Source organism: Drosophila eugracilis, unplaced genomic scaffold (assembly GCF_018153835.1).
Source record: "Drosophila eugracilis isolate 14026-0451.02 unplaced genomic scaffold, ASM1815383v1 contig_2147, whole genome shotgun sequence".
Lineage (NCBI taxonomy): Eukaryota > Metazoa > Arthropoda > Insecta > Diptera > Drosophilidae > Drosophila > Drosophila eugracilis.
In genome coordinates this window covers 2,849,022-2,873,387 of record NW_024573030.1, presented here as the reverse complement: position 1 = coordinate 2,873,387, position 24,366 = coordinate 2,849,022, and the positions used below count along the sequence as shown (strand labels likewise).

The 24,366-nt window shown below is 38.4% G+C and overlaps 1 protein-coding gene across 2 annotated transcripts in view; it reads right to left on the bottom strand.

The window, feature by feature from the left end:
• Positions 1–24,366, bottom strand: part of LOC108104949 (homeobox protein cut) — a 68,536-nt gene that overhangs the window by 7,544 nt on the left and 36,626 nt on the right. Inside the window, exons 2-5 of one of the 2 annotated variants that reach the window (XM_017211315.2) lie at positions 21,959–23,092; positions 7,617–8,119; positions 7,343–7,509; positions 4,797–6,218 (exon numbers count right to left, since the gene is read on the bottom strand). In XM_017211315.2, the coding sequence (XP_017066804.1) occupies positions 4,797–6,218; positions 7,343–7,509; positions 7,617–8,119; positions 21,959–23,092 (3,226 nt within the window). The remainder of the gene's footprint in view (positions 1–4,796; positions 6,219–7,342; positions 7,510–7,616; positions 8,120–21,958; positions 23,093–24,366) is intronic. The other variant, XM_017211314.2, reaches the window with a different exon arrangement.

Here is a 24,366-nt window from a genome sequence, read left to right as displayed (position 1 = left end):
CTAGTTGAGCAGAAAGCAAACGTAGCATAGCGAATTGAAGAGTTTCGACAAGACGAAAACATAAAGGGGGAGGTTAAGGTTTCAACGAATGTGGGTTTCTTCTGCACTGCAGTGTACAGAGTCGTCACCTGTTATCAAAAAAAAAAAAAAAAAAAAAAGAAATACAAACGTTCATTGCCATTTAAGCCCATTCCAATTGCTTCTTCGCACTCATTGTTTGTCTTGCAATTAAGCAGAAAATATAGGAGTAAGAGACGACCAACAAGGGTGTGAAAGAGATGAGACAGTGAGAGGGAGACAGAGCCAGCAGCCAGGAATTTGTTGCATGGAATGGGAAACGTGCAGCAACTTTGTCTTGCATTTTAATTTGTTTTCGTCATGATTTCGCTTTGTTCTTTCACCTTTCAAGCCACTCTTCTTTTTATTTCCTTCCTCGGCTACTGCTACTGTTGTCAAAGTTCATTACAAAGTAATTAGCTGCCTTATATGCAAAATAAAAAGCACAAAAATCAAGCACGAACACGACATGTGCAACATTAAATTTATTGTATGTGTGTGTGTGTGTGTGTGTCTGTGTGGCGGTGCCGATGGAGCTCAAAAGTTTCCCATTTTGTCTGGTTATTTATTTTTTTCGTTTGCTCTGGGTTGTTTGTTTTATTTTATTAATTTTTTTTATTATATTATTTTTCGGTTAGTCCTCATCAAATTATTAGCACTCCCTGATCGGAGGCCATTACTCTTAGGCCGGGGCTCTTTCATTCCTGATTGCCTCATTTCGTTCATCACAGAAGATATCAAAGAAATTCAAAATAAAATAAATTTTAGCTACGCTACTCGGCTGGGTTGATCTTTTTGTTCTTGTTGCTAGCGATCGTCAGATTTATGAAAATTGTTGAGCGAGCTTTATGTTAATTTATGCGTATTGTTTGGGCAGCCCACGCAGCCAAACCTCCACCTTCTTTCTCCCCCAAAAAAATCACCTCATCTGTCTGTTTTGTTACCGCAATGAGTCGCCACACTTATGCGATGCCACTCAATGAAGAATATTTTAATGGCTGCATGACAAGAGTTGGATTTTAGGGATGATTCTAAAAGATCGATAGATTTTTTTTTTTTTTGGATAATATGACATTACGATAGCCTGCAATTAAGGATATTTGAAGTATTATGCTCTGCTATGCTATTATGCTATGCTATGCTATGCTATATTATGTTATTTTTTTTTTTTTTTTTATAGAATATGAATGATTTCATAAAATTTTGTATATTCTTTTCGATATAATTATTGACCTCACAACCGATATATGCACATCCCTAAGACGGTACCGTGTCTTTAATGTGTTTATAAATAAAATCAAATAAAATGAAATACAATCAAGAGAAGCCAAGTATCGCGTAAAAGCGAAGGAATTGATACGCCCCGTTGGTCACTTAGTCAGAGCAATATTTCCCAGTATTTCTTTTATTTTCTTCGTGTGGCATCAACCAACACACATACTTTTAGTCCGCTTTATGGCTTGTGACAAATAATTTGTGAAGCGGCCGCAAATAAATGTGTGGCAGTCTGCCTTGCTTTTTCGTTTTTTCTTATTTTTTTTGGCTTTTTATTCAGCCGCATCTTCTGGCGTTTGGAATGCTTTTGTTTTGTCGAATCCCGTATGCGTTGTGTTTTTGGTTCTATTCTTGGGCACTCGCACTCGCACTCTTTTTTTTTTTTTTTTTTTTTTTTTTGGCCTGGCCCGAGTTGGCCTGGCTAAAAGCAAATAAATGAGAACGACAGTGTCTGCTGAAAATTATGTGTTAATATGCTAGTATTATTAGCTGCTATAATGGCTCCGTTTGCCTCCCTCTTTATATTCTTTCCAACTCCTCTTCTTCAGACTCTTACCCCAGGGGAAAAAATAACTCCATTCTTCATTCTACGCTTTTGTCATTACGTATACGCTGCGTAATTTTTTGTTTCTTTTGCTGTATTTGCCTTGGCTTTGAGCGCCATGCTAAACGAGTTTCAATTGAGCACTTAACTCGCCCCCCAGTCTTTCCTATTTTTCTAGCATTTTGTAAAAGTCCTGTCAACAGTTTTTTGTGCGTTTGTGGTTTGGGTAAACTTTAACCAAGAGGAAGGGGTGGGAGAGCATATAAAAGGAAAGTCAAAGGTCCCTGATAGTCATATATAAAATCAAAATATGTATTCAGAAAATATTACCACCTAGTAATGACAGTTTATAGGTAATATTCTACAGGCGAAAGCCTTTAAATGGAAAATGTAAACTGATATTCTATATTCCCCTATTCTTTTTATCGATAAATGCCCTGCTTTGACCTCGTACCCCCGTGTCTCACCCTTTTAAAACCTTAACCCTTCGGGTGCAGTTTAATATGCAACAATTGTCGTCAAATGTTGCAACAAAAAAAAAGAGAAAGAAAAAACAAATAGAAGGCAGGCAAAGAAATAGGGAAAACAAACCGAAAACGCAAAAACTTTTGCGTCAAGCTAGTGGTGCTGTCCTTACCCCACAGTGGGTATACTACTAACCACCCACCCACTACCATACTACCATACCAGGCCGACCACCCTGAACCACCTACATACACTTGGCCAGCCACAAAGACGACTTCAAACGCTCGGCATGTCAACGTTTTGCATGCCTCGTTGAAGTCAGTTGCAGTTCGTATTTGTTGTTGCTGTTATTTTTCCTGTTCCTGCTGCTGTTGTTGTTCTTGCTGTTGCAGTTGCTGTTATGATTCTTGTTGCCGTTGTCGTCATCGCTGGTTGTTGTTTACATTTAATTCAACTTCACGTTGTTTCGCTATATGTATGTATGCTTATTTTGTTTTTGTTTTTATAATTTTTTTTTGTTTTTTTATGATTTTTTTCTGTTGTATTTTGTTTCAAGCCTTTCACAGACGAATTGTCACGGCAGTCGTCGCGTCGAATCCCCTACCACTCACCCCGCCCTCTTTTAATTTTCGCCACCTTTCTCTACTTTTCACCGAACCACCCACCCAGCAACCCACTTTATGACCACCCATTTTAACCGTTTCGCTCATAACGCGCTTTAAACAATTACAATTCAAAATTCATTGACGCGCATCCTGGGTTAACTTTTGCCACAATGACTTCAAAGTATTGTTAACCAACAGAGTTGACAGGGGCGAATAGCTGCTGAATGGTGGCGTCGAGGGAATTTAGAATAGGATAGGGAAAGTTCACTTGAAAAAAAGTGTACGATCATAGATCAAGATGATTTTATTGAACATTTTTTCTTCTTCTGACTTTCTACAGATTTCTTTTCAATTTTAAAATTCAAATTATATTTATATTTACCCATAATTAGCAATAGTAGCTAATAAAAAAGTAAAGGATAACCTCTGTTGCACTTTAGCCTTTGGTCTACACCCCTATCCTACGCTCATAACCCTCTGCTGGGTAACTTTAACCCCATCTCTGACATCCAGCGACTTCTCTCTATAAACAGTCACAGTTAGTTTAGCTGCCATGAGTAATCGCCATAAATTAATTGTCAACATTTGCATGCACTTAGACCAACACACATACACGCACAGTCACACACATTTGATTAACTTTTGTGGCAGGTGAGTTAGGTGCCTAGGCAAAAAAAAAAAAAACAGGATTCAGAGGGGCCTAAAAGGGGCTCGGTCTAGAATGCGTGCTGGCACTTTAAACATACTTTTGCATTGACATATTTTCGCTTTTCCCGGTGCCAGAAAGTTTGCCGGCCATAAAATTGATGACTAATCAATAAGGGAGCGGGAAACCAAGACAACTAGATAACAAGAGCAGACATGGGCGTACTTTAAAAGTCACTTTAAATAGTAAAACTAATTAAATAAGTTAAACTAAAGGAATCGAATTGCGGTTGAATTCACCATATAAATAAATGGGTAGATGTTCGTCTAAATGTAGATATGGAAGCTTTAGAATGCAGTTTTCAAGATCTACAGTAACTGAAAAACAAAAACTAACCTAAGCACAGAAAAAAAAAAATCTAAAAGCGAGACAAAATGAAACGAATTCCTGTTCATTTTCACGCCTAATGTGCGAGTTTGCCGAAATTTATGGCGACAGGCAAATGGCCGCTCCAACTGCACCGCAAATGTCTCTCTTTGGTCCACTTTCCACCACCCCACCTCCCTTGTATACCCCACTCAACCCCCTCTTCCTCAGAAAATGGCGTCGTCAAGTTTGTCGCTGCTGCTGTGTGGCTGCTGTTGGCACGTTGATTATACGCAAAAATCAAAAATAATTAAAATTTCACAATTTAATGTTTTGGCCGCCGGCCAAATGAAATGAAAAACGCCAAAAGCCGCAAAAAAAACAACACAAAATAATAAAATAGGAGAGAAAAAGAATGTATGAAAGAGAGAAAGAGAGGACATCGTTTGAAGTTCGAGTTGAAGGATTTTCTTCAATCGGTTATAGCCTAAAGGTTTGAATCGGCTTTCAAAAACTAGTACAATGAACTATAAAGGATTGGGGAAGTTTAAAAAACCCATTTCAAGTTCTTTAAAAATATTTTTATAAATAGATATAATTAATTAGTTGTATACTTTTCAAGGTTTAATTAACTAAGTTTCACGATTTACCTTCCTGACTTTCATAAAAATCTTTTAAATATGTTAAATAATTTGTTTTTCTGAAAAAATCCTTCACATCCTTTTCACTCATTTGTTAGACAACTTGGCAACTTTTTCGTACGGCTCACATGTCCAACTTATTAAGCCCCCCGCCTATTATATACATATATATCACGTTTACTGACTAATCCACTCACCTTTCTTGGGTATCAGCGATTTGAGCAGCATGACGGCATTATCGTCACAGGCCCAGGCGTGCATTTTGCGGTAACTATCACGTCCTTTCTCCGTCAACTTGTCCCACGGTTTTGGTTTGCTCAACAGCTCGGAAACGGTGCCCTGCGACAAACCCAAAATGTATTTGGCAAACAGTCGCTGGCCAATATTGTGAACCGATAGAAGTTCCCGGACACGTCGCGATATATGCAGGGTGTCCAATGCCTGATTGGCATATTTGTCCATATTGTAACGTAGCATCTCTTGCAACTTGGCCTCCATGGGATCACCTTTGGGTATAAGGGATTCACCAAGACGACCAGCCATCGATGCACCCGGTGGTAATTGTAATTCCGAGTCTGCGAAACGATAATGACCCCGGCCATCACCACTGGCGGCCACTTGGGCGGCGGCAAATTGAAAAGCTGGCAGGCCGGGCAGAAATCCAGGACCCAATGCGGCCGCATGTTGGGCATGAGCAGCCATTGCGGCAGCGGCCAAACCATTGCTATCCTCTTTTAACAACGATTTGTTGCCATTCAGTGAACTGGCCAAACTGGCGGCCAATTGAACGGTGGCGTTACTGGTGGCATTCGTGTTGCCAGTGCTATTGTTGCCAACGTTATTATTACTCATAATTCCAACAGCTGTCGGTGTACTCGAATTCGAACTGGATTCATTCTGTTGATGATGCAAATGATGCGCCGCCGATGGATGCAATAAGGCATGGCTATGCAAATGGTGTCCATGATGATGGTTCAAACTATCATTGGTCGCTGGATTGCTGTTACTACCGCTATTTTGCTGCTGTTGCAGGTGATGGTGATGTTGCTGATGGAGGTGTTGTTGCTGCTGGTGGTGATTTTGCTGGTGGTGTTGCTGTTGTTGGTGGTGTTGCTGCTGTTGATGGTGGGCATCTATGCGAGAAGAAGAGTTGGAAAATGTTGAGTTAACCAGTTGACTAAGCAAGGCTGTGGACGATGGTCCATGTTGCTGTTGTTGTTGATGTTGTTGCTGTGGAAAGTGTAGATGTTGCTGTTGCTGTTGCGGGGGCGGTGGTGGCGGCAGCAATTGTGCCTGTTGCTCGGCCCTAAGATTTTGATAATTTGTTGGCGTTTTGCTCCTTGGAATTGCTGCTATGCTGGTTGTGTTTGTATTTTGGCCCGATTCAAACCCCCGTCGCCAATAGTCGTTGACCAGTTGCTCTGGCAGGATCATCGGATCGTTGTCATCATCGTCCACATCTTCGACTTCCTGTTTGGGCGCCATTTCATTGCTAGCTTTAGCTTCCATTTCACTTGATGTTGCTGCTAATGTTGCAGATGGGGCAAGTGTTGAAAGTTCTGCAGTTGCTGCTGGCGACACTTCTTCTTCTTTATCTTCTTCATCATTTCGGTTGATTTCTGGGGATAACAACAAACAAATTGGGCTATTTGTTGTTGCTGCTTTTTAAAGCAAGATCATAATTTGATTGTATATTTTGTTTTGTTTTATTTTTGGTCAACAACATACATCCATGGAACAAAACGCCAAAAATTAATCAAAATTTGTCTTTAGCCGGTTCTTTGTTTTTTCTTAATGAAATTTTTAAATTATCAATTTGATTTTTCAATTTTTTTTTTTTTTTTTTTGTACGCCAATTTAGTGCAACAAAATAACAAAGAATCTCTGCTGTGTTGGAGTATATATGTATATATAAATATATGTATAAAGATAGATATGTATAACGATGGCTTATAAAAACGATTTATGATTGAAAATAGCGATAAAGAGAGTTGGAGTGTGTCTTTCTGCTATCGATAAACATGCAGAACACAGCAACAACATGAACATCATGATTAACAGCAACAACAACGATAACATTGATATCAACAAAACAACAAGAGTAACAATAACCATCGAACGCTCACATTAGCTTGATGCAAATATTTTGTCAGAGGTGGAAATAAAAACCAAGTAAGAAAAAAAAAAATGAAAAATGGGAAAAAAGAAGAGGAGCTGTTTGCCTTTTTGGCCCATAAAATCTGGCGCCGTCTGCCTTTATTGAAACCCCCCTTACCATCGTCCACCCCCTCCCCCTCTTAACCTCATATATAATTGTTCTTCTTCATCGGATGGTTTATCCTCCGCCGGCGATAAGCGGTCAAATAAACCATAAAACAAAAAAAAAAATAACAACAAGAAATACAGCGTAGTCGTCGTCGGTTTCAAATCAAAGCAATTTATAAAACCAAGAAATATCGGACAGGCGGAGGAAGCAGGATGGAGGAAGGAAGAAGAGGCAAACAGCAGCAAGACAAACCGGAAGTACAGTATCGTACATTAGGGTGAATCGATTTATTACAAGTTTTAGAATATATCAAAAATTGTTTAGAATATTTTATAAAATATTTTTTAAAATATCCGAAATGCGAAACCATTGGTTAGATTCGATATTGATTATGATTTTGAAAACCTTATAAATCGATAGACCCTACTAAAAAAATCATATCCCAGGTGATAAGTGCAACGCGAACTTGGGACTCACCTTCGCTAATGGTATCGCTGGCGCCGTTCTTTAGCGCCTCGGCGGCCAAGGCTTTGGTCCGCTCGATGAGAAGCGCCTGGAATTTGTTGGGGTCATTGGCGCAGGCGGCGGCAGCGGCGGCCGCAGCCGCAGCGGCGATTGCCGATTGTGGACTGAGCAATGGACTGCTGAAAAGGGACAACAAATATCTATTTTATAGAAGTTATCGATATAAATATTAATAAATAAGAAAATTGTATTATTTCCAATTTCCTATAATTTTAAATATTCTTACTGCTGTTCCTTTTTGATTTTGAGCTCGTTGCTATCGGTTGTGGTGGCATTGACCGCCTCCCGATCCTCGGTCTCGTCCTCCTCCTCGTCATCGACCTCGTCGTGGTGATGAGGTACCTCTGGTTTGTCCTCTGCTTCCTCAGAGTCTACCAGCATAGCCTGATCCTCGCCATCATCCTCATCTTCCGTGGGTACTGGACCTTTTGCCATTTCGGGTAGATCGCCAATAGACGATGATGCATCCAATGGTGTAACTCCAGTGGTATTTAACTTCTTATTGTTGTCACTGCTTTGGCTATTGTTATTGTTGTTGCTAGCAGCAGCAGCAGCCAAAGCAGTTGCCTCGGCTAGTGCTTCGTTGATTTGCTGTTTATCGAGACGGACCTCCAATCGCATAATGTGCTGACGCTTAACTTCCAGATGCTCCTCTAGTCGCTGAATCTGAACAAGGTGCGTTTGCTCCAGGGCCCTTAAGCGTTGCAGTTCGTCCAGAAGTGCTTTAATCTAGAATGAAGAGCATGTTATAATTGAGTTAATAGAATTTTATATAACTATGTCTTAAATTTCAATATTAATATTAATAATAATATTAAAAATAATATATCCTTCAGAAATGGCTAATCAATTATAGTTTCTGCAGCTCTCGAAATCATAGGCAACCTTATCTAAATGTTATTGCCATATCCTATCGATTGCTCTTCTCTCAAGTTTTCCCCATTTGCCTTCTGGGAAAATTCACATTTTCTTACATGTGTGTGTAGACGTGCGTGTGTGTAAAAAGTCCTGGAGAGTTATAAAATAATTTTTAATAAAATTAATAACGACGTCAATGTCGCTCGGCGGTGATTGTCAGGGACTGATGCTGATGCTGACGCTGGTGGTGGTGGTGGTGGTGATGGCACAAACCACCCAACCGCCAAATGCCGCCAGGTACAGTGAAGCCCCAGCCCCCAGCCTCCAGCTCCAGCGTTGCTGATGTGGGCTTTGTTTGGGAACTTTGTTTGTTTGATGAAAATATGATAATTGGCAAATTTGACAAGGGAATTTTTCTTAAGTGCGTCGACGACACACACACACACACACACATATATGCATACATCTCTTCTTAATTTTCTTGCAACCCCTCACATTTAAGAGAACCCCCGGCCCCTTTTTCACGATTTTCGTTCTTGGCAAAAGTTGACAAGATAAAGTTTTTCGGCAGCGCCGTGTGGTATGCAGCGAAAATTTAATGACAGGTGGGCGTGTTCCTCCCAGTGTCCCACAATCCTTCATATGTGTGTGCCTTTGTGTATTTGTTGTTATGTGATTAAAATTAATTTTATGGCGCGGTTTTTAATTGACGCACCTGTCAGGGAACCAAAAGCCCAACATAACCTACCAATAATAATAATAAAAAAAAGAAACAGTTTAATTGTTGATTAACAACCAAAATTGGTTTGCCGATCAATCATATAATTTTCTTTATAATGTCAACCAAAAGTAAGACGAAAAACTATGAAGGAGTATGAGTAAAACTTTAACCCATATGCAAATAAATAAGTTGGTGGAATCAACATAATTCTAACTACGAATTTGCGTGTCATTGCGTGATTTGTGTTAAACATGGGCATAAACAAAAATTTCATCAACATGGGAACACCATATATATATAGGCTCAACTTCACGTGTCTATTTTATCAATATTTGTGGATGGGCCAAAACGAACACTGATGATTATTGGCCATAAACAATGGGCCCAGAAACCAATAGCACATAATTGGCATTAAAAAAGCATCAACAACATGCGTGTATTGCCATGTGGCATGCCAAAAAATGCAAAACAGCCGCCAGCCGGTTAATTCTATTATCAATCAAAGGATCCAGGACATGGGAAAGGGTTTGGGTTGGGGATTTGGAATGGGAGTTTCCTTGCTTTTCCAAATGGCAGGGGGTAGTAGAAAAATGTTGGCATGCGTGTTCGATTTTTCATTAGCATACGGGACACACAGAGACTATGGAATACACACAGACTTACTAAACGAACCACCCTTTTTCGAGAGACATGACAAGACGACAAACGACTCAAATTAATTGCATAAAAATCGTATGGGTGCGGTAAGCCAGGAGGTTTTGAGGTCCTCAAAAGGGGTGGCTCTTCTAATTGCCAACTGCTTGGTAGACAACTCAACTTCCACATCTTCTCTTTCCCTTTTTATTTTCGAAAATTTTTCAGCTTTCTTAAATAAACCTAATTAGCGAAAGTAGCGGGAAATGGATTTTTGCTTCACCTTACTTTTAAATGGGCACACACACACGGATAAGTAGTATCACATGTGGCAACTGTACCACAGAATCTCAATTCAATGTGTCAATCTTTAAGGTAATTTATCCGAGAACCTTAATTAGTAAACATAAATGAAAAATGAAGTTTGGCAACAATGCCGAGTATGTATGCAAATTGAAAGGACGAAACATTTTGAAGGGGTCGAAATTGTCATTTCAATTCTTGTATTTCCACAAAAATTTTCAAAAAACGCCCTAACGAAAGAAATATTAAAACGATAAATCAACTTTTTGGATTTCACAGCACACAGACAGCAGAAATCATTTTCAACCCTTGAGCACAAACTTTCTGCAACTCTTCTGTGGTTGATGAGGCTTCAAAACTGGTGGGGTTATTATATATATATATATATATTTATATATATATATGTATGTATATATAACATCTAACAGCAATCAAACAAACTATAACAAATACTTTGATGGGAGGTTAGGGGGGGTTTATTTTTGAGGACTTTTGTGTTGGTTTTCGCCTCCTGTATTGACTGTGAAAATTATGAAAATTTACATTTTTCCCAACTCACACTTACACAAATGAAAACCAACAGAAAAGCTGGACAAAAGACTGGACAGGAGAGTTGTATCCAGTTGGATTTTCCTTAGTCTGGGTAATAATTTTTGCCTTGAATATTGATAGAATGGGAATGCGGAACATTAGCAGCGAGCGAAAAGCAAACGATTTGTAATTAACAAAATTGCCAAGCAGCCAAAAAGTACTCATACCCCCCCATGCTCTGCATTTCGTTTTACCCTTTGCATAACAATTGACGAAACAGTCAATATGCATGTATGGTGGTTTTTTTTGTAGATGGGGGACCGGGAACTGGCGTGTTTTTGGAGAAGGAGGTTGGTATCTGAACCAACAATAACAAACACTCGAAGGCAAAAGACGAGAAACGTCGCGCAATTGGCAGCAGGAGTTTCGTTTGCACAAAGAAAAATTTATTGTGTTGGTAAAGATTTTATAAATAAAAAAAATCTCAATTTTTATAAAAACCGTGGAATAGTCTAGCATGATTATTTCATGAACACATTTTACTTTTTGAAAATGCAATTTAAGCATAATTTCTTTCTGTGCAAAAGAAGGAAGCATAAAATGCCAAAAGGAATTAAGGTTATGCTTCAGTCTGTCTCTATACACATATATATATTCCACATGAGGCAAGGGCTTTCAACATTGCGAGTGGGTGGTGGTGGGGGTGTAAAAAAAGGGTTTAATCAGCGAGCAGCAGCATCTCACACACACACCCACACACACATACACCAATCTACAAATACAAATTAACAATAAGCAATCAAAGACACACACAAACAGGACGAAGCTCTTCAGGGCTTGCTTATAAAATAATTCTCTTCTGTGTTTTACTTTTTCTGTTTAGACTTTTAGGCCGTCAGCTGCCAATGGTAGAGGCAAAAACCGTCAAAGGAATTAAAATTCATTCGGGCATAAAAATTTTAAAATATATATGTATATATATATATATATATATCTACACGTTTGACTGGCTGTAGTGATGGATAGAGATAGCGCATATAAAAAAGGGGTAACTTTTGCCAGAAGCAACATCAACATCAGGTGGGTGGTACGAGGGGGGTTTGCTCGCTTTGGGAGGCTGGCTGGGGGATGACTCTGTTGTTAATTTCCAAAAAGCCAAAAGACAAATGAGTAAAAGGCAACAGCCGGGGAAGAAGCTACGTCTCAATGTCGTCAGCTGGTTTTTTTTTCTACAGCTCCTTGCTGAATTTAATGTGCCATACAGAGAGAAATATTTGTTGCAATAAAAAATATATATTTATTTACAGTTATATTGTTCTACTTGGATTTTATCATCTGCACTAGATTAAATTCTTAGCTATGATCTAATTAAATTCAAATTAAAATTGAAATTGCTCTAAACTTGATTTTTTTCAGTGTTCGCTCTTGCCGTACAGCTTGTCATTGATTTTTGATTGTTTCAAGTGTTGGCATAGGAGTATTGTTGGCTCGCGATATATTCGAGGGGGTTTTGTGGGGAGGCATTCGAGTGATAAAAAAAAAAAAAAAAGAAAAGGGGCATTTGCAGAGAGGGAGGCAGCTTTAAAGTCTGCCAAGTGCACCCCAGAGCTTTGACGCCAAGGCTTTTGTTTGTTTGTATCGCTGTGGATGTTGCATTTTTGCAACTGGCAATGCCCAAGTTGGCAATTTGCAACAAAAGATAACAAAGAATATGACTAGCGAGAGCGCAAACAGAAATGAAGGAAAAAAAAAATAATAAAAGAAAAGAGTGAAAACAAAACAAAATAAAAGCGGAGAAAAGCAAACAGAAATACAAAGCTGAAACAAAGACCTCGAAAGAGGTCACATATGGAGGAGTAGTTCCTGCTGTAGTTACATCGAAAGTCCCCCCAAAAAAAACCAAGACTTCGTCAAAAACTTTTACTCTATCGATAATGATTTATCTGATAATATCCAAATTTAAGATATTTATGAGGTTACTTTCATAAGTTATTTTCGTCAGAAAGAAATATTACAAAGACATTTTTGGGAATATCTAAAGACTTCTACAAGGACTGTAAATATTTTACCAAAAATATTTAACTTTATAATAATAAAGCCAAATTAGCAGTTCAATTGAATATTTTGATGCCCTTATTCAGTCATTCGATCGAATAATTCATTCACTTATTCATTCATTCCCACTGACAGACAATTCATCAACTTAAAGACCTCAAATCGCAGGTAATTTCCCCAGAATTTTTGCATTATTTGTCAATTGCCTGGGGTGTGCTGGATTTTAGGAAAATACAAGGGGTGTTCGAGGGGGGGCTTAAAAAGGGCCCTGGCAATTTACAACAATTCAAAGGCATAAATCAAACATTTTGCAAGTTGAAGTTGGCACGAAAACGTGGGTTTTCGGTTGGGGGTTTTGTCAGTTAGTCAGTCAAATAGTCATTCAGTCAGTCAGTCAGTCATTCGTTCATTCGCTTATTTACGCACACACGCACACAGTGGCAGGAGTTATTGAATTGATTTGAAGGGGGTTTCTGACGACGATATGGTGGGGGTTTGTGGTACCCCCTTGGGGGCACGCAATTCGCAACTCGTTCGTCTTTCGCCTTTCTTATTCCTCTCTAACCACCCCCCCTCCACTCCGTTTGATTTTGTTGTTGCTGTTGTTGTATTTTTTGGATTATAAAGTTTTGTAATTAAAATTTGACAGCTTTACAATTCCCAGGACCCCCGCCTCCCCAATTACATTCAGAAAATACAAAGGAGAGTGAGTGGCGGTGGAGGCACACAAATCTTCTTTGCCGCGCATTTTCTTATTAGAATTTTACAATTTTCGATTTATGTTTCGATTTTATTGTCTGCCATTTTTGTGCGTGCGAGAAGGGGGAAAACAAGGTTTCCCTTCATTACTCCAGCCAGCCTATATTTAACCCTTCAGTGGGTCGTGCTGCTTGCTTTAACCCCCCCATTCATATGTATATTTTTAATCAAAGTTGCCCACCTTTTATAGACCCACACTCATCGCTCACTTTTGTTTCTAATTCGTTAAACTTTTACTTAATAATTGTCTGGCTGGCACAGAACACAGAAGCCCTTGACTTTTATTCATATTGCCAAAAATATGGGGAAGAAGAATCAGTTTTTTATATATTTTTTGTCGATAAGCACTCGAAGTGAGATGGGAGGCACATGGGTTATTCGGAGCCCAGTCACATGTCTAATCCTTTTGCTTATTGATATAATATCTGCAAACGGAAAGCAGAAAAAAAAAATTGGAAAAAAGGTTGTTGCCAGCAAAATTTTATTTTATATAACATTTTTTTTTGTTTTGGCTTGTGTTATTTTAGGTGTGGGGCTTGAGTGGTCTTTCATAATCAAAAAACGTTAAAATCATAGTCTAGACAATAATTTATGAGCACGGCACATTGCTCATCTCTGGGTTGTCGCTTTTTTGGTTCTGTTTTTGGTCCTTTGCCCGCATTGAGGAGGAAAGTGCCCCCCACTTACGCTTAACCCTCGAATGCCAATCAACATCTCTCGAGCAAACAGTCGTAAGGCTCGAACCGAAAGTCCTCTCCATCCTGTCTGATGATCCTGCTGTTCCTGGTCCCCGTCATTGTCATTGTTTTCTGTATGTGTGTGTGTGTGTGTGTGTGCCTTTTTCACTTTTTTTTTCGGTTATTTTTTTTGTGTTAGTCCTCAATGGATGTATATGAAAATATGAAAACGGATGGGTATGAAATTCGAAATGTGGGGGTTTGTCAGTTTCTAATGGTTTCAACTTCCTTCCGCTTGCAGTTGTCCTTTTTGCCAGCTTTTCTGTGTGTTTCCAGTTAGAGTTTTTTTGTTGTTGTGAAAAATAGAGGGTTAAGCAGGTGTCTGCAACTGCAACATACAAAGCTACTTAAGGTGTTAAAGGGAATGAGGCTGAAGTTTATCTAAGGGTTAAAGTCATTCAGCCGACAGCTGCAAGTTTGGCAAATAAAGGCGATCGGACAAATGCAAATATCGATGACATCTAAAAAAAAAACCGCTAAGCAAATACGAATTTTATTTCGATTCAAAGAAAGAGGCTCTCTTTTTTTTCGTTAGACTTTTGGAGGAGTGGCAGCGCGGGCGGCTCTATGACGCGACACTAATTTGATTTGAACATCAGCGTCAAGTTCTAATTGAATTTCAGCCCCTCATCGCTGTCTGTGCATCGATTAACTCGCCTGCGTCTCCTTCTAAACTCAATCTTCGTTTGATGACAATTTCATTCCTATTAGTCGGTCGGACCATGGGTCGAAAGATGGCAGCGGGGCAGTGGGTGGTTAAATGCCACTGGAAATGCATAAAAAGAAGTCGGGAAAAATAGATATGGCCAGCTTATTTTAATTGCCCGTCTTGTTTTTGGTGGCCGGAGGTTTGGAGTTAAGGAAATGGTAAAGAAATTGGTGGAGTTTTTGGTTAAGTAAACGGTGGGTTAACTTACAAAAAATAGAAAATATAAAATTTCTTTAAGAAATTGAATGAATCGTAATTTTATGATATTTAATTTGACAAACTTGCTAACTAAAATTATACTTTCCTTTTCTTAAATACCGACAAATCTTCATTTTTTTTTTTCATGGAATTCAAAATACAGAAGAAATAAACCAAGTGTTACTAATTTTAAATTAACCCCCACAACGCCCACTGTGCGTCTGGGTCTGCGGTCGCATTTTGACCGAGCCACGGCAATTATTTTGACGACGCTTAATTTGCGTTGAGTTGGAGATTTCTCGGATGCGGAGAGATGTGATGTGATGAGATGAGTTCAGATGAGATGAGGCTATAGCTATGGCGATGAAGATTTGGGATTGAAGATGGGGATGGCGGCGATGTCGCGGTTAACTTGCATCAAAATTGAAGCGACAGCATAGCAAACTAATTAAAGGCCAGGCATTTACCGCCCCAAATTGAATGATTTTTATGCTTAGCCTTTTTTAATTGTTCGAATTTCATTGGTTTTTTTTTTTTTTAGACCTGCGATTGATGGCCTCAGCCAGACCCTCCAGAAAAAAAAGAAGAAAATAAACTTAAACGCAGAATGTTAGGCGGGTATAATGATATATTTCACGTTTTATGGTATTTTCACCAGGGTGACTTCTTTTTTCCACTTAATTTAAAATCAATTTCCTAGTTAATTGCCCAGCTTCGTCTAAGTTCTTAGTTGCTCGTAAAATATACATTTATTTATATATTTTTTGTCAGTGTGCTATATTTTTAATCGCTTGCTACCTTACTACCGCATCATGGCAATTGCAGAAATTCTTTGTCTTTTTTTTTGTTCTCTACCTGGCTATCTATCATAATAATAAACGTTTTGGACTGTCACACGTACACACAGTCACCGAAGGTTGGCAAACAAAAACGCCAATGGAGGCTAATCAAACACATCAACAGCAGCAGCAGCAGCAGTAGCAGCAACTTTAACCATGACTCCGAGAATATCTGTATACTACTCGTATACGCTTTTTTCTTTGTCACTATCATCAAGATAATAAATTCAAATGCAAACTTAATTAATTGCCAAGTTTGCCATTTGCCGTGTGATCAGCAAAAAAAAAAAAGAACCAAGCTAAAAAAAAAAGCAACACGTTGCTGCTGACTTTCCTCTGCTTGCAAATTCAATTTAATGGTAAATTAATAAAAAGAAATGGAATTTGATTTATCGACAGGCAACATGAAATGAAGAAGGTGGAGTATCCTCGTCGTCATCTTGTGCTAATTGAAATGCTAAATTTCCGTTCATGCCTGTAATTGACTTGGAGGCCCAGAGGTGCGATGTGGAATCGAAATTGACAATTTTGCAGATTGCCAGAGAAATTGCCAAAGAGATTGCTACAGATATTTTCTAAGAGTGTGTATGTGTGTGTGTGTGTGTGTGTATGAATTTTAAAGGGGACAAATTAATGGCTACAAGACTTTGGGCCAAGACTTGGCAGATTTTTCATTTGTGCACCCACCCCAAAAACACCAACTTTTTTCATTTGATTATTTGTTGGCCATAAATCACGAGCAATTCGGTTTTTCTTTTTGGCTAATTGCATTTTCGACTTGTCACCATTTTAATGGCCTCCAATTAGAAAAAGCCGTGTGCATGTTTCTATATTTATGAAGTGGCAAAAAAAAAAAAAAAAAAATCGTCATATTAGAGAGATTTTCCCTTTAATGAGGGAGCGCGGGAAAGTTGAAAATCCAACAAATAAAGCGCTGATGCAACATCAGTCGCCGCCTCCGGTCGCATCAACAATAATTTTTTTAAATTCCAAATTGAACTGAACTAGCTCACGCAACAACAAAAGCCCCACGAACGAAAATAAGGAAATAATCAATTTAAAAAAATCAAAATCACACATTTACCCGCCACAAAACTATACTAAGTACTAAAGTACACAACAACAACTACAACTACAACTGGCAATCAGTCAATCAGTGCGAAAGAGAGGAGGCTGGCCGGTCAGATAGAGAGACATTCTATATATGACCGGACTGCTCAGACACTCGCCGATCAGAATCCATATGCGATAAATAAATTGAATTTATCCACAATTGGTCGAAAAAGCCAGAGGGTTACTGTGCTGTGCCTAGGCTTCAGATATGTGTGTTTGGATGTGGTTTGATCAGGAGCGTCATAAAAAAAAGGGGATCCTCTGGAACTTATAATTTTTTAAAATATTATTATTTTGTTTTTAAAGTTTTTCAAGAAATTGAAGTGAAATCTTTAAATTATTTATATAATTAAATTAAAGCCAGCCAATCGACTACCTAGAGAGATCCCATTGAACAACCCCTTTGGGCTACGCCACTGAACACGATAATGACTGTTTTTCACTTTAATCAGCAAATACAAATAGCAACAACAGCCACGATAAGCACAACAGCAACAGCAATATACAGCAGCAATCATTGCAGGCAGTAGTAGTTGTCCTAAACTAAGCTCAATGTCTCCAGTAAATCCATGTGCTATGGTATTCGTGTGCTGATTGATTTGAATTGAATAATTGCAATTGTGCGACTTGAATTTGTATCTGTATTTGCATTATTATTATTATTATTATTGTTATTGATATTATTCGTATGACTGACTTGTTTTCTTTTTGTACATTTCAGTTCGTTTTTTGTGTTCGAATTGAGACTAATATCATGTTGGGGGTATAGAGAGACCAATTTCAATAACTAAACCACTAATCCAATACGTGAATTCTATATTATATGTAACCCTCACCCGTTTCATGTTTTCTTTTTGTTATTATTTTTTGTTTTTTTTTTATGAGGATCACACCGCCGAATATATTTTGTAATTGTCAAACATTTGCTTCGATTGGCATAATAACTCATACTAAATTCGAATAATCGCCAATAATATTTGGTTTGCTACGTTCCAATTTTTGGACATTTGACAAGTGCAAAAAACCAGCAACAAATACACCTAATGAGAATGAAATTAATAAAGAATCTAAAGTAATTGAGCTCTTGCCTTGAAATCAAAGATTACGATTTTGAATTTATTTGTTCATTTGTTTTTTTTTCTTCTTTTGATTAGAAAAAGAGAGAAAAAATTGTTGAAACGAGAGTTTAACAAAAAATTTCTCAGGCGGATCGATGAGTTGTTTAAACAGTTGATCTGGTTTTCTGCCGTCTTGTCGGCTAAGTTTAATTTTAGATTATTTGCGTTAGACATTTGATGGATTTTCCCCTCGATTTGCATTTAAAAATAACACACCGGCATTGTTTTTTTTTTGGCTGGAGCGTGTATCTAAATATTTGGGTCTGTCAACCAAATTTGTGACATATACTATATGATCGAGCCAACCCTTTGGGGTTTTGCCTCTGACGTAGACGAGCTGAGCAAACAAATATATACATATAAATATATATAATATATATATTTAATATTTGACTCCAAAACATACTTCAATTCCAATTAGCCGAGAAACCCATCCGTCAATGCGAGAATTAGAATTATATTTATTTTTGAACGCCCGTCGTGGGATCGAATTAACTGTGTGGGTATCGCAGTCACGCGATGATAAGCACAAATCGAATTTTGTGCATGAAAAATTATGATTATTTCTATTTCTAAACCGATTATCTATCATGCCTCCGAGTTTCGGTTAATGCTGGTCAATGAATGGATGTGTTGACGAGATGCGGGACAGAAAAATGCCCAGTGCTCAATAATCGGTTTCCTTATCAGGCACACATTTTTTGTGTTTTTTTTTTTTTTTTTTTTTTGGTAAAGGTTCTAAAAATATTTTTCATTGGAATTAATTTTTATAAAAATTAATTTATACCTAATCACTTGCTGAAAGCATTAAAACCGAAAAAAAACACTTATCCATAAGTAACCATTAAAATTGGGTTAACTCCATAAATATTTGTGGTTTTCCCTACTGCTAATCAGATATGTTATTGTTCCATTTTTTTTTTATTTTGTATTTTTCAGTGGCCTGGTGTTAGGATAAACAACTAAATCTAGCCGCAAAACAAAATTAATAAAAAAAAATTGATTTCGGGTTTGGGTTTTGCCTTTTTTTTTGTCGCGTTGTTGTTTTTGTTGTGCTTAAAATAAATATGTTGAAATATGTCGATAAAGAAATTCTAAAAATATGTATACACACTATACACATTTTTGTAGGGGCAACCAGATAAAAACAAAAACAAAAAAAATGAAATTGAGAATGTTATTTAATAAATACATTTTTTTTCCACTGGTTTTTTCCGCATATGTCAATCGTTTTTGGTTTGAGCGTGTGTGATAAAAAGAAAGTATAACAAGTATCACTGTACGTGTCGTTTTTTGTTTGAAATTAATATACGCTTAGTTAGTATTGGCAATAAACAACAAAATCGAAACGGAAGCTGTGCTGGCTGCTAATTTGTTGTTCATTTGTTTGCGCTGTCAAGAGGCGTTTAATTTTTCTTTTAGTTTTCTTATTTTGGGGTTTTCATACGTTTTTTTATTTTCTATTTGTATTTTTTTCCTTTGCTTTTTATTTTTGGAAGCCAGACGCGGACCAAAGCACTTTGTCTATAAAAATGCACTTCTGCGAAAAAATAAACACATGCCTCTTAGCCAAACAAACGCACAGCAAGTGAGGAGCCGCCGCTGCACTCCGACTCTAACAACAAACAACTGTTGCAATTCCATTTAACACGATTTCTGGGCAAAAATTTAGCGACCCAACACAGCTGTGTTAAGATAATAGTAGTGGATATATGTTTTTAATAATTTCAAACAAAAGGTCAATGCCATTTAGTTCTAGAAATGAGTGATTAAAGTAAATTTGATATTTTAGTTCGGAATATTTTGTAGTACTACTATTATTTTTGCCACAACTGTAGATCTATCCCAGGGCCCCTTTTCGCGTTCATATTCCTGTCGATCATCTTTGGCTGCCGCCTTCGAGGACAAAAAAAATATTGTCGCATATTTATGAACATGTGTAACAGATAAATCTGAATCTACGCACACAGAAGCAGCATTTATAAGTGATTTAGTTGTCAGACGAGTGCATTTATCACAGCTGTGCATGGCCGGTGGTTGCAGGGGGTAAGTGGGGTGTCTACTTGGGGGTGGTTGTGGTGCATCGAAAGAGGTTTTCTCTTTTCAGAGGGGGGTTCAAAGAGGTGTCGCCTGTTCGCCAGTAATCAAACTAATGAGCTTGGGCCCACCAGCAGCCGGCAAAAATAGCTTTTAATGGATTTCAAATAAAAAAAAAAAAACAGCGCACAAAACGCCACGACAACGTAGGCTAAATCCAAATATGCTAAGACAAGGGGGGTGTTATAGACACCAACTATTTATAAATATGTTTTAAGAATTTAATACAAATTCTTGCTTATCCGATTATTGTATTTTACTACGAACACCAATTGAGAGTTCAGAAAACCCCTTGTTAGGAATATACCAAAGCCACTGTGTGGGTGGTTAGGTGTCTGGCCAAGTGAAGTGATAAAACATTAAAGAAATTCGCTTCTTCTTTATGTTTCCAGCTCCCTTTTCTTTTGAGCAAACACCTAGGGGTTGCTAATGGAAAAGAAGCTGTTGCTGCTGTTGCACTTAATGGGAAATGATAATGATTGATGCTAAAATGCAATGCACCACTCCCGTGTGCACGTCTTCAAATCAGCACAAAAAGCCACACGAAACACTTCAAGCCAAAGCTTTTCACGGGTGGTTGTACTTTGGATAAGCAATCATTCAATGCGGCGTTCGTTCAAAAAAGAAAGAATTACATTGGAAAGTGGGTTCATTCTTTCTTATTTTTGCATTAGGGAAACGGATAGATTTCTCGGAAATTTAAGAGAGTATCGTATTTAAGTATATATTCAAATCAGAAGTGGGTTCCAAGTCCTAAGCTTAAGATATATCACATATAAAATCCTTTAACCCAACTTGCTCTCTTTCCTCGATGCTATATTCTTCTCTCTTACTGTGCAAATAAAGGCATTCAACAAATTTGTAGGCGTAAAAATTGTCTTGTCAATATTTTAATGATATCACTTTACACCCCTCTGTTTTTAGTCCTCGTCCTTGGAAGACCCAGTCTTATTTGCCTGCCGCAAAAGTTTCCTTCTAACTTTTTCCCTTGGCTTCATGTTGGGTTGATTTTGTGCTGTCCCAGGGAAAAAGGTTCAAATCACTGGGTGTAGGTTTTTATTTTTTTTATAACCAGCTTGTCCCTTTTTTCCTGCTGCTTCTTCATTTTCTTGGGCGTGTAAAGAAGTCAAAAGTCCCGCCGCTCATTTGTTTGCCTTGTGTATATATTTTTTTTGTGTGGCTGATTTCTATTTTTCCCGGTTTCGGTTTCGTTCTACTCGGGCAACATTTTTTTCATTTTGGCTAGAAAATTACAAGAAAAGTGGCCGAGTGGGTGGAAAAGCGAGAGGGTTTTGTTTATTTGTGCAAGTGTTTTCTCAATTGTGCGTACTGGTTTGAGGCAACGGCGGTCGGTCAGTCGTGCGTCGTCGTCTGCGGTTGAAATTCCTCTCCTTGGGTTCTCTGGTTAACTTGTTTTTTCTTTACGCTTCCTTCACTCTTTTTGGAAGCCCATGGCATCCTTTTTTTCCCCTTACGAAAAACACACTAGCACATTCTGAAATTCCGGTGTGGGCGGCGGCGGCGTTTGTCTAATCTTAACGGTTTTACATTTCATTGCGTTGGGTAATTGTCTGACTGTGGTTGGGGGGTTTTGGCTGTTGACTTTTTAAGGATATTCGACCAGGTCCGCTACAGTTTATTAAATTAAAAAGTCACTTAAAGTTGGGCAGAGAACAGAAGTTTGATGTTCGTTGAGGTTGTGTTTAATTTCTAGTACTTGAGCAAACTGCTGGGGAACTGAATATTATACTTTAACTTTAAATTTTATACCCTTTTCTTAAAACCGATTTTAACAGATATTTTATTCCCAACAGCTTTGGCAGGAGTAACATTGACTTCTCTAACCTCCTGTCAACTGTTTAACTTCAGACTTAACCTTCGGTTAAATGAAACTTACCTCTTTATCTTTGGCAGCTAATAGAACAGCAGGCTGGCCGTTGTTGTTCTTCTTCTTGCGTTTTTCGCTATTGCCGCTGCTGCTGTTGTTACTGTTGTTGTTGTTGTTGTTGGTGTTGCTGGTAGCGGTGTTGGTAGTATTGTTGTTATTGCTGGTATTTGTATTGTTGTTGGCGCAATCATCGTCCTCCGCAGAATTGGCCACATGTTGCTCACTTTCATTGCCGCCATTGTTATTATTTCGACTACAGCTATTATTGCTATCGGTTGTATGATTATTGCTAACATTTAAACTAGCCTCCGCCGCATCCTTGTTCTCCTTAAGATCCTCATCGTGCTGCTGTTGTTGTGTTGCACTCGGCTCAGTTCTGGTTTCTTGCTGTGCATCCAGTTCCATATCATCAGCATTCGATTGCATCGAGACATTCTCCTCCTCATCATCATCGTCCTCATCCTCTTCGTCGTCCTCTTCTTCTTCATCCACCTCCTCTTCGTCCTGGTGGCTATTATTGGTGTGATTGATGTTACTACCGCTCCTGATGATGCCACTAGCAATGGAAGTTGCTGCTGTCGCAGACGCTGATGCTGCTGCTGTTGCTGCACCACTTACCGTTGCTGCTGGCTGTTCTGTGGGAAGTGCGACTTCAGTCGCCGGAGAATGCAATGGCGATTGCTGTTGCTGCTGCTGTTGCAAAGCCGCCGCTGCTGCCGCAGCTGCCGCTTCCATCATCATCATCTGCTGGGCGTGATTGAAGAAGAGCTTCGGATTGAGGCAGGCACCGTCAACACCGCCGCCGCTCTGTTGCAAACTGCTCTGCAACTGTTGCTGCTGCTCGGCACTGAGCAACGGCGGCGATGGCGACGGTGTATTTGTATTTGCCAGCAGATTGCTGCCGTTCTGCTGCTGCAGCGTTATGGCCGCAACAATGGAGCTGGTCAGCAGCTTTTCGCTGTCGTTTTCCTGTTGCTGTTGTTGCTTTTGCTCCTCTTCGATACCGTTGGTTGCTGTTGCTGCTGCAACAACTGCTTCAACTGCTGCTGTATCGCTGTTGTCGCTGTTGAGATTGCTGTCGGGATTGCCGGTGGATAGCTGCTCTTTGAGTGTGTTCACTTCCTTCTCGGCCAGGGTAGCCCGCTGTAAGATAGAAAATTAAACAACAATTATTAGAATATTTTAAAAATGTATCTTTTATATATTTCAATATGTATATAAGTAATTTCATTATATTTTTTTTGTATGAGACGTGAAGAACCATTACTTCTTGCTAAACCTAATGCCAGGCACATATGTTATTTTCGGCACGACGAACAAAAAACAAAAAGTTTGAAAAACCCCAACTTATACAGCCTTCGCCAACTATCGACCCTCATTAATTTTACTTTTAAAGTCATTACGGGTTAAATTTAGCCAAATTAATACGTTGCAAAAACTTTTGGTCGTTCCTTCCCTTTCTATTGAAAATAGCAGAACCAAAAACTCCCAAAAAAGCATACAAACAAACATTCACACTAGAAAATACCAAATAGGCCAAAAAGGAGTCAGACGGAAGGCTTAAAAAACATGCCGGGGTATTTTCGTCTGCATTAGCAACCAAAAACAACAACAAGGATGTAGAAACAGGGCCAACAAATTTATAGTTTATCGTCGGTATCGATAAGCCCAACTTGAAAAGTTCCTTGCTATTAGTGACCTGACCTTCGATGGTTTTTGCCTTACAAGTTTTGTTTTTCTCTGGGATTCAAATGCCAAATGAGAAATTAAAACAACACAACAGGAACCATTGGGCAGGACAAAATAAAATACAAAAAAAAAATATATATAGAGAGAGAGAGAGAACTCCCAAAGAACGTTACAAAAATATGCGGTGCAAACTTTTTTGGCAAATTAGTCTGGAAGCTCAGACCTGAATCAGGATATCCCCCCAAGTTTTAAGGCTTCCATATTCATTTTGCCTAAGCCCAAGCAAATGGCAATGCCTTTTGCTTCGATTTACCGTTGATTTGTTCGGTTTGTTAGGTTTTTGTGCAATTTTATTTGTATAAATACCGGAAGCTTCCAAAAAACCCGGACCTCAGTGGGCGTTGCAGGCAATGAAGAACTTTGGAAATTAGTCGATAGGCTAGTGCTGCAAAAAAAACCACTATTTTGGTATGAGTTTTAAGCTTTTTGCCTTTGGTTCTTGGCCAAGTTTCTACTTCATATCTTCCTTTAGATTTTCCCAATAAATTTAAGGAGGAAATCGTTATAAAGTGTGTAAAAATGGGAAGGAGCTAGATTGTTGTGTTTCGAGACTGTGGATTTCATATTTATATAATTATTCTAGGATTATTTATAGAAATTAATTGTAGTCCCAAATCGATTACTGAAAATATATTGCTTGGTTTTAGAAATAATATATCTTTTAAAAC